Source organism: Sinocyclocheilus grahami, unplaced genomic scaffold (genome assembly GCF_001515645.1).
Source record: "Sinocyclocheilus grahami isolate Dianchi unplaced genomic scaffold, SAMN03320097.WGS_v1.1 scaffold297.1, whole genome shotgun sequence".
Lineage (NCBI taxonomy): Eukaryota > Metazoa > Chordata > Actinopteri > Cypriniformes > Cyprinidae > Sinocyclocheilus > Sinocyclocheilus grahami.
In genome coordinates this window covers 507331-518397 of record NW_015505476.1, presented here as the reverse complement: position 1 = coordinate 518397, position 11067 = coordinate 507331, and the positions used below count along the sequence as shown (strand labels likewise).

The window sequence follows — 11067 nt, the reverse complement described above, 5'->3', positions numbered from 1 at the left end:
GCAGACTTCTGCCATTCCAAGAGGGTTCAATCACCTCCATTCTTCCATATGCACCTAAGGAATGTTCATATGTGTATTGCTTCTGAAACCTCTTTCGGGAAGGTTGGAGCTTCCGTAACGTCCCTGTTCCAAGTAGAACTGGTATGTTTTCCCAGTGTTATCCAGTCTTACTCAGTGGGTAGTGCCATAGCAGCAGTATCTGGTCCTCTTGTGCAAGCCCTGTCCTATGCCAAAAAGTAGGGGCGCAGGTGGCTTCCACAGGACACTGGAAGGGGCAGTAGCTGTGGCCTTTTGGTAGGATCCCAATTTCGTCGGTCATCCGATGTGACGTCGAGAGTGACCGACTGAAAGGGAACGTCTCAGTTACGTATGGTAACCCTCGTTCCCTGAAGGAGGGAACGGAGACGTCACGTCCCGTCACCACAGCTCCTGTACCACCGCTGAGCGGCCGGGTCACCGGCTCGACTCCTCAGCGAAAACCTGAATATGCGCTGCATCTGCTGCCTACTTATACTCACGCTGTGATCAGCGGCAGCTGGATGCAATAATCGCATGCAATAAACGTTTAGTTTACACTCGAAGTAGATTGGTCTCTCTAAGCAAGATCCCAATTTCGTCGGTCATCCGACGTGACGTCTCCGTTCCCTCCTTCAGGGAACGAGGGTTACTATACGTAACCGAGACGATTTGCTGCTCAAGAAACATTTCTTTATTATTATCAATATTGAAAGCAGTTGTGATGCTTAATATTTTGAGTAATCCATGATAATTTTTTTCTATATTCTTTGATCAATTGAAAGTTCAAAAAGAACAGCATTTATTTGAAATAGAAATCTTTAGAAGCATAATAAATGTATTTACTGTCACTTTTGACCAATTTAATGCATCCTTGTTGAATAAAAGTATTAATTTCTTTCACAAAATCTTTAGAACAGCACCATTTTTTGGATTTCACATTTACCAGCCTAAAATGACCTTGGTGACTATAAAGTCATTTTCAGTGGACCAGACTAGTCAAAAGAAGAATAAATCCTTCCCAACTCTCCATCACTCCGTTATGAGTTATTTATGATATGTCTCATCTAAAAGCTAAAGCTTTGTCTTTGTTTTCTTTCAGATTGTGCAGACTCATGCTCCAGAGAAGCGTGTGTGGCTGGGTGGAGTTGGTCCGGCTTGGGCAGGGGGCACCAATAATTTATCCGACACATTTGCTGCTGGTTTTCTGTAAGTAAAATATCTTCATGTAGTATATAGGAACTGCAGTCAACTTTTTTGATGATCTCCATATAAAAATATCATTACTTGTATTGCATACAGGATTTCAACTAATTATGATTGAGCTAACCTAAATGTTTATATGTCCAAAAATCTAAAAGATGCATGATCTGTAACAGTTTGCAAAGCATTAAGCGCTCAGTTGCTGTTGAGATAAGCTGTTTTACAAAAATACTTGCAATATAACAATATAATTGTGAACAGTGAATTTAAGTTGTGACACAGTTAAAAACACCTCTCAACTAGATTGAAGAGAACAATTTCTGTCAGGCCACATGACACTAAGTCCATCTCATGTTGCTGATATTTTTATGGCCTTGTAGTAGTTTAATACAAAGTGCTCATTTGCGCTTCAAATGTCTCGAGTTCGAGTCCCGATCCCATGCCTCCTCTCTCTCCCACTTAATTTCCTGTCTACAAAGGCAAAAATACCAAAATTAAATCTTAAAAAAAAACAGAGTGCTTATTTGCCTTGTACAACCTGCACTGTACATTTGTTTTCCACTGCTGTTTTTCAAATGTCTTTTTTCCAATAGAAATGGCTTTTTAAATACTGAAAGGAGACGTAACTGATTAAATTTGTCTGTGGAAAAAACCTGACAAATCACTAAATTCTGTTGCATTCCTAATGATCTCAATGTTTTTGCTGGCTTCAGGTGGCTCAACACTCTCGGTATCGCCGCAGCTCATGGGATTGATGTTGTACTCCGACATTCTTTTTTTGATTATGGATACAACCACCTCGTCGACCAGCATTTCAACCCTTTACCTGTAAGTTTAAGCACATAAACAGAACCCAAATCGAAAGCAGTCAAAGCCGTTTAACACTCAGACATTACCTGCAGACAGATTTGAGTCATATACCACACGCACTAAAGGTTGCGCAAATTAACACCATACGCAGTGATCTGTGTGGTATGCTCGTTACCATATTGCAAAACCACCTCAAACGAATCGGTAAAAATGACCCGGGTGTAGTTTTTTTCCATCATGAAGTGTATGAAAATAGTGTTAGACAGAGTCGGTCTTTAGCATGTGGCTCAGGCACCTTACGGCTTTTCCCGTGGGACCTATTAGCCAAGATGAAAGGTGTTTAGTGGTGTTGAATACTGGGCAGCTGAGGCGAACTGCACTGAAATTCAAGCCTGAGACAGTGTCACCTGTCTCCCATCCCCTCTACATGTGTGCCCCACTGTGTGGAACAGCCAGATGCTGACAGCACTGCAACCTGAGCCGAGGACACTCCACAGGTATCCCCACCCTCCAGACCGCTGCCAACTTCATCCTGAATTATGTAGACCTCACTCTTTCACAGTGTCTGCAGGTCAGCCCCCTGGAGACAGGACGGACAGAAGACTTCAATTAAATTTCAATTTGATTTGCGAAGCCATATAAAAGACCATTACTAAAAGAAACTTAACCCTTATGTTTTGTGGATCTTTTCATCGCTCGGGAAACATGCTTAACGTTGAGTTTTGGTACATCATGACTAATATTGTGAGATCTGATTCTGAACTATATTTCAATTTGGCAATGTTAGATGTGCAAAATATTTTAGGCCTGTCAGAGACTGCAGATATAAAACATGAATAAATGTTATTAATTTCCATATACTAACATAACATTTTCTTATTGGTTTACAAACTATATATATCTCTCTGTATGTATATATATATATATATATATATATATATATATATATATATATATATGTGTGTGTATTTTATATATTTAATATATTTTTGTATATACATATATACACTTATAAGTGTGTGTGTGTGTGTGTGTGTGTGTGTGTGTGTGTGTGTGTGTGTGTGTGTGTGTGTATTAAGAATTACTTTTATTTTTTTTGTTTTTTATAAATTTGAAAATATAATTTTCCATAAGTTTTCCTGCCAACATTTAACAGGTTTTTGCTACAGCATTTGCAGTTAAAATTATGAAATAAAAAATATACATATATTAAATATTAAATATTTACAATATATTTATATATATAAATTACATTTATGTAAGACATGCAATAAATACATGTATGCTTTTTATTAATATTTATCTCTTTATCATTGTAATAAATATTGCATATTCTGTTTTCCATAGGAGCATTTTTAAATAATTTTGGATAAAATAAAGATTATTTTCAAAATTGCTATATTATTTTCTTCTCTGGGACCCAAAACAAATCTTGTTTAATCCATCTCAACTGAACATAAAATGGAAATTTGACACTAATGGAAATTGGTGAAATTTGTGACAACAAATCAAGTACAAATAAATAACTTTTTTTTTGTTTGCTAGAATCCTTTTCAATGGTTTACATATAGACGAAAATAAAGCGCTACTTCCCCTCTTAACATTGAAGCAGACCCACTGATTTTAGCTTCACATGCAGCTTACCTTCTGGTTCCTACACGCAATCCTCACTGACTCCAGATGCTGATAGATACATTATCTGCTCGTGGCCCTCTGTTCTTTTACAGCCCACCAGCAGTGGAGAGCCAGACCTGTCGACCAGCTCAGGATAACATATGTTCCTGTGCAAGTAATAAAACCAAAGGAAGACATAAAGAGGAATAATACAGCAATGGTAGAAATTCTTGATTATGTAACGCTTCACCGAAGGCTAGTCTGGATTTCTCAGAATCTCAACAGGAGCACTGTTCTTCCAGGACAAGCCAGAATGAGCGTCTTTCCATAAAAAGCACTTTGAGCTGCGCTTTCGTCAAGCACTCCTCACAACTTTCGAAACGGTCATCTTTTTCCCCCCTACTTCTCGTTCAACATCTCTAGTTATTCCAAGGACCAATCGCCCCCTGCTGGGATCGCAATGCTTTAAACATAGCTGGATGTCTGTGGGAACTGCCAGAAGCCCCACTGCGAGAATTCGCAACAGCCGCAACCTGTCGACTTGCGTGGAAAATTTACGGTCCAACCTTTTCTCTTTAATCCCTTACTGAGTCATGTCTCAGTTTCTTTCCCTTCACACCTCAGCAGATGATCTCATCCCCTCTTCTTGCTTTGCTTCTTTTGTAAACCCCTTGTCTCTTGCTGTTTCTTGTGTTTTCACCCCAGTCTTTTTGATTGGATACTAATTAGAACCAGGAGATTTCACAAGTGCACTAATAATGTTTTCTGTCAATAATTCCCATAGAACTATACATCCACCCCTTTAGGCTATTAAGGTGATATGTGTAATTTTTTTTGTTAAAATAGTTTCTAAATCCAAGTTCAAGTGTTTTTCTAGTAATTTTTCTTGCTCATATTGAATATGTTCAATAATTAGCATATTTATTTATTTATTTACTTACATGTTGGGTGAAAGCAATAGCACACCTCTCTTTAATATTATGCACATTTATTTAAAGGTGGGGTAAGTGATTTCTGGTAGCCAGTGTTGATATTTCAAATCACCAAAACAAACACGCCCCTACCCCAAAAGGGCCTCGCCCCTATTTTGATAGCTCCGCCCCACACATATGTACGCAACCCAGGCAACGATTAGTTCTGTGAAACAAAGCAAAACCAATGTTACACCGTGTCTACACCGGACGCGAGTGGCGCGGCGTGACAAAATACTATATAACTCATAATCAGTGATGCTGTCTACACTGAATGCACAGAAACTTTAGCTCTTGCGGTGTGATGTGAAGAAACAAATCAACCTCTGTGTCCAATCGCAGGCCTTCCCACTTCTTGAGTTCTCTCCAGCGCTGGAAAGCTGATCCGATATTTACACGGGTCCTACTTCTTGCCTTATCATAAGCCTTCTTTTGTTCCGCAGACGTTTTCCTCTTTTGTTTTTTTATCCGCCATCTCTATCTTTCTGTCACTCGGCTCGGCTAATGTCCGTCCTGTGCACTAAGCACTCTCTCCTCCACATCATGAGTAGACACGCCCCTTACTGCTGATTGGCTACAAGTTTGTTTTGGTACTCGGCCCGTTTTCTAAAGCATTTTTGAAAAAATACATACCCCACCTTTAATCAATCAATCTGCTCATGAAAGCAGTAACACACATCTCTTTAATAATGTGCACATTCATTCATTCATTCATTCATTTATTAATTTATATATATATTTTTATGTATATATGTATGTAAGTATTTAATCTGCTGGTAAAAGCAGTAGTACACCTCTTTTTAGTAATCTGCACAATAATATTAATAACAATATAATTTTTTTATTAATACAATTACAATACAATTTTTTTATTGTATTTTATGTTTTTTGTTTTGTTTTTGTCATTTATGTAATAGTAGACTTCTTTAATAATCTGAACAATAATATAAATTAATATCAATATTATTTAATTTTTTATTTTTAACGTGACATGGAAGAAATAGCACACCTCTCTTCAATGCTCTGCACAATTATTTATATACTTATTTATTTATAGTTTTTCATCTGCTATAGGTGAAGTTAATAGTGCACCTCTCTTCAATAATCTGCACAATAATATTATTATTAATATTGATTTTTATTGTATTTTATGTTTTTTAATGTATTTTGTGAAATAGTAGACTTAATAATCTGCACAATAATATTAATATCAATATAAATCTTTTATTTTGTTTTGTTCAATACTCTGCACAATTATAAATATATATATATTCATAGTTTTTCATCTACTGGGTGAAAGACAGTACACCTCTGTTTACAAATCTACACAATATAATTTTTATTAATATTAAAAACATAAAAAATTATTTAATTGTATTTTTTTCTGCTGGGTGAAAGCAATAGCACACTTCTGTTCAATAATCTCTGTATTAATTTATTCATTTATTATAGTTTTTCATTGGCTAGGTGAAGTTAATAGTGCACTTCTCTTCAATAATACACATAATGCACAATAATATTAATATTAATAATAAATTATTAATCTCATGATTCAGATTAATAAAGATGTGCTATTGCTTTCACAAATCTCTTAAAAGTTGCCCTTACACATATCTCAGATCAGAATAACAGAGAAACTTGGGCTTTGAATCAGGCTAATAGCAAACCACGCCCAACTGCAACATGCCCAGCAATATTTCAACAGCACAATATCATAGAGGCATGTTGGTGGGCTTGATCTGGGGCCATGGCAAACTCCAACATCCTGGCAGAATGTTTTACACTGGCAAAAACCACTCACATTTTCTTTAGAAAATCTACCCATCCAGTCTTTTTTGTAATTCCGTTTAGTGTCAGTGGTTAGTGTGGTGTGAAATTTACACGCTTCACCTTTAAATATTATTAAAATGTAGGTTCTTATTGCTCCCAGTTGTTTATTATGTGGTTAAAATTGCTTCGTTTTTGTTGCACACTCTCACGTTAAGTTAATATGTGTCTGTCTGCCATTACAGGACATGGCATTTGCTTATATCCTGTTGGTATTACAGACAAGTAAGTTGGTCATATCCTTTAATCTCTGAGGTCTTTAGTGGTTTGACTTTAATTTATTCATTATTAAAGTGGTTTCTATGTTATTCAGTCATTATAACCTCTGCATAATCCTAGTTTTACTGGGAGGGCTGAGAAATGCTTTCTAAGCGAAATACTGGTATTATCTGCCAACACAGTGTTTTCACCTCTAAGAAAGTACAATAAAGGGACCTGAAAGTTGTTGAGGTGAGCACTCCAGAGATTGTTGTAATTTTTGTGTTTGCTGTAGTGGCCTAGTGCACCTGCATCTGCATAACATTTTGATAGACTAAACAATGCATAAACCTTTCCATGGACCCCTATGCAAATCAGTATACACTAGTTTGAAACCCTGGAATCTAGACTCTGGTCTCTGGTTCTAGATTGTGCTCAAGCTGTTATTTCTGTCTGCAGCACTAATTTGTTGACATTAGCGTTTAAAATATATATAAAAAAATGTTTTAAATCAAATTGCTTTCAAACAGAAAATGTGATTAATTCAGAAGCTTCACTGCATCATATCAAATTGCAACATCTGAGATTTGGATTTTTATCTTTTTAAAAAAACATTTTTTTGTAAAATTGCAGTTGAAAGAGACCCACCCATTCCCGAATCTCTTTTTCCCACTGCCTATAGCAGATGCTGCACAATGTACACTGCCGGAGCAAATTAAGTTAAAGTTTCCCTGGAAAAGAAGCCTTTAAATGCTGCCATATGCAGGATTGCATGGGAACTTCCTGATGCACACATGCTGCTTTGAACCAGTTCAATTAGGTGTTGAATTTAGGAACTGATGAGAGATATTAGGAGAGACCTATTGCAGTCATGCATGTGAAATTCAGGTAGCCATCCATGCAATAAAAATGTATGTAATCATGTAGGAAACAGTTCTCTGGTTACACTAGGCTAGTTAATGTCCAGTTTAAACTCTTATTCGTGCGATTATGGTTTTTACTGGATCATAGTATCTTAAATGTGCTGATATAATATAGATTGATTTTTGGACCAGAAAATGTTGCAGGATAATATTTTGCATGCACAATCATGAACATACACGAACACACAAGTTGAAAATTCATGCCAGATTTAAAGCAGGTATTCTAGGACGTTTTAGGACATTTTTCAAAGGTACATTTTGCACATGCATCTTTATCAGTTTAGTTTTTCCTGTAAGAGAATGACTGGAAATTTGCTTTCTTCCCCCTGATGGCAGAAAGCAAAAATTACAGTGTGTATCTTTCAATTCTATGAGCCATTTCATTTATTATGGTTGAGAAGATTTTTTTTGCTTTGTTGTTTCTCAGTTTTAACAGGAAAAGCTTCCAAAGAAAGACTATGCTTATATCTCTCCATTCGAGCATCCAAGAAAATGTCTTTCTCAATAAAAGACTGAAGCACATGTGCATTTCTTTAAAAAAGAAAAGAAAAGTTTTTACTAAAGTGAAGGCAGATATGACAAACTCATGTTACGCCTACATTTTTTCTTTCACTTTTCAAATGCAGCTTTCTGCAGCTTTCTCTTTACCAATTCTAAAATTGAAACTCCCTTGAAAGATGGAAGGATGCTGGAATTCATTGGATTTGTGCTGGCGGAGAAATGCCACATCTGTCCAGTGTATTTAAACCAGAATCATCTTGCATGAATCATGTTTCTTATGCAGAGGTGCACCACGCTAACATGATTCTATGGCAGAATCGCTTGACCTAACATGCGTGTTGACATGGCAGAGCTCCAGTAAAAATGGCTCAGTGATGCTTTTTATTTTGTAACATGTGTTTTGTGTGTTGGCATTGTAGGATTACTGGTTATCTCTGCTCTTTAAACGTCTGGTGGGCCCCAGGGTGCTTGCGGTGCACGTCGCAGGTCTCCAGAGGAAACCACGCCCTGGACGGGTGATCCGGGACAAACTCCGCATCTATGCACACTGCACCAGCTTTCACAAGTAGGTTCTCATTAGACTGTCTGATGTAAGATGTATTCATTCAAGTATATCAATTCTGTTTCAAAACCTAGTAAACTGCCTTGTTATCTGAAAAAAAATCATAAAATGCATTTTTAGGACTGTCACTGATTATATTTTATACACATTATATTTATTGAACATTTTTAAACTTTAACATGAAGCAGAAATTCCCTGGTCATAAAAAATTCTAGGCCGTAAAAGCGTGTAAAGAACATAACAGTACATTACAAGTTAAAAACAATTATGTATTCACTTGAGGCACATGAATGGGAAAACCTTTTTGCAGAATAGTTAACAATTCAGTCCCTTAATTATTGATATAGGGTTTTCAGACATTATAAAACTGGATAGGACAAAAATAAAGGATCTAGTACCAACTCCTTGGCAAGATTACATACTGAAATGGATTTTGCATATTTCCAAATACTTCCCCTTTCATCTTCACTTATAGAGACATTAAGTTCTCTTTCCCAAGCAAGTTTAGTATTCAGAAGTACAGTTTTATCAAATCAAGTACTGAGAACATTGTATAACAGATTTTCTGACCTTTTTTCAGGTGTCTGAAAAAGTAGTTTTTCTATTGGAGACAGACTTCTGTTATAGCATAATGAGGTATCTTTGAAAATATAGTCTGTAATTTGTAAAAAAAAAAAAAAAAAAAAAGGAAAGCGATGTATCAGCTCCTCAAAAGAGATCAAACCTGCTTCATCAAACAAGTCCATAAGCTGACTAATACCTTGGTTCACCCAAAATTTTAACTTTGCATCATATCTGTCTGGAGGGAAGTCTGGATTGTTCACATTTGGAGTGAGAGGAGGGGTTAATTAAATTTCTCCAAAACCGAAAAAATAAATATGACCACTTACTGCGTTCAAATGCTTTCTACGCATCGAGAGAAAGCACTAACCCCTCAATCTCACGCTGTTTAAAAGTTTGTATAAAATAAAGGAGACATTATGTTGTAGCAAGACGAGTAGCCTCTTGTAAAAACTACTTGGTCATCCTTGAGTATGTCAGTTATTACCTTCTCCAAACAAGAAGCCAGGATTTTAGCTAGCAATTTCATGTCCATATTAAATTTGAAGGGCAGACTTCGGGGGGTTTACCTTTCTTAATATAAGAGAAATATTAGCTTCTCTCAGAGATTCAGGAAGCTGTCCAATGTTAAATGAGTGATTAATAAAGTGTGCCATTCTTTATAAAATTCACAGCCTATCACATAGGGCCTGGCACTTTTCCATTCTGCTTCTTTAAAGGGGTCATATGATGCCACTAAAAAGAACATTTATTTTGTGTATTTGGTGTAATGAAATGTGTTTATGCGGTTTAAGGTAAAAAAACATTATTTTCCACATACTCTACATTATTGTTTCTCCTCTATGCCCCACCTTTCTGAAACGCATCGATTTTTACAAAGCTCATCGGTCTGAAAAACGAGGTGTGCTCTGATTGGCCAGCTATCCAGTGCATTGTGATTGGCCGAATACCTCAAGCGTGTGACGGAAATGTTACGCCCCTTACCATATTGTGATGCCTTGTCCGGCCGGAGCGTAACATAAAACCATGTCTGCATTTGTGATCGGAGAAAGTGCTACTCTACACTGTCCAAAAAACTCGCGTTTGCGTTTCTAGTCGTGTCCTGTTTTGGAAGGCCAAACAAAGTAGTTTAGCTTTCACAACGAAAAAGCGTCACACACCACAGCCTTGAGTGAGCGGAGGCCGGAGGCCTAGAGTGAGCCGCGGCCTAGAGTATGCGGAGGAGTATTCGACGATGGAGTATCCGGCGAGAACGAGGCGTTTTAGGTAGGCGTGGTTGACTCTTAACTTTTATCTTCTTAAAAGTCTTCTTCTTTGCACCAAGAGCTTGTAACACTCCAAAGAGAAAGGAAAAATTGAAATTGCATTATATGACCCCTTTAAAATTGCCTCCAGCAATTCTTCCTTAGAGAAGAATGAAAATGATGAGAAGTATACTTGATTATAATTGTTTTAATTTTAGTCCTCCTGTTTATCTAAATGTGTTTCTTGTAATAGAGCTATACCAGTCTTCTCTTTTTTGATTTAAGACAAAACCTTCTTCCTTTTTATCGGATTATAAATTCCTTTGACATTCCAAGTTGAAATACAATTGTCATAGGACTCACTCGAGAAACAGCTGTATCTTAACATCTTTGAACAGTGCAGATAGTGACCTAAAAGAAAAAAATGCTGATCTGAACAAAAACAAACAAACAAACAAAAACAGTTTACAAAAACACCATAAATCAGGCATCTGTAAGGCTGCACAGTCATTCTGTTCTTAAAGGGGTCATATGATGCGATTTTCAAGTTTTCCTTTCTCTTTGGAGTGTTACAAGCTGATTGTGCATAGATAAGATCCCTGAAGTTGCAAAGACTAAAGTCTCAAAACCAAAGAGAT

General features: G+C 36.7%; 1 protein-coding gene across 1 annotated transcript in view; it reads left to right on the top strand.

The window, feature by feature from the left end:
• LOC107601035 (heparanase 2) overlaps positions 1-11067 on the top strand; it is an 86820-nt gene that overhangs the window by 60430 nt on the left and 15323 nt on the right. The window contains exons 8-10 of the mRNA XM_016293047.1: positions 1118-1224; positions 1932-2046; positions 8482-8627. Coding sequence (XP_016148533.1) covers positions 1118-1224; positions 1932-2046; positions 8482-8627 — 368 coding nt within the window. The remainder of the gene's footprint in view (positions 1-1117; positions 1225-1931; positions 2047-8481; positions 8628-11067) is intronic.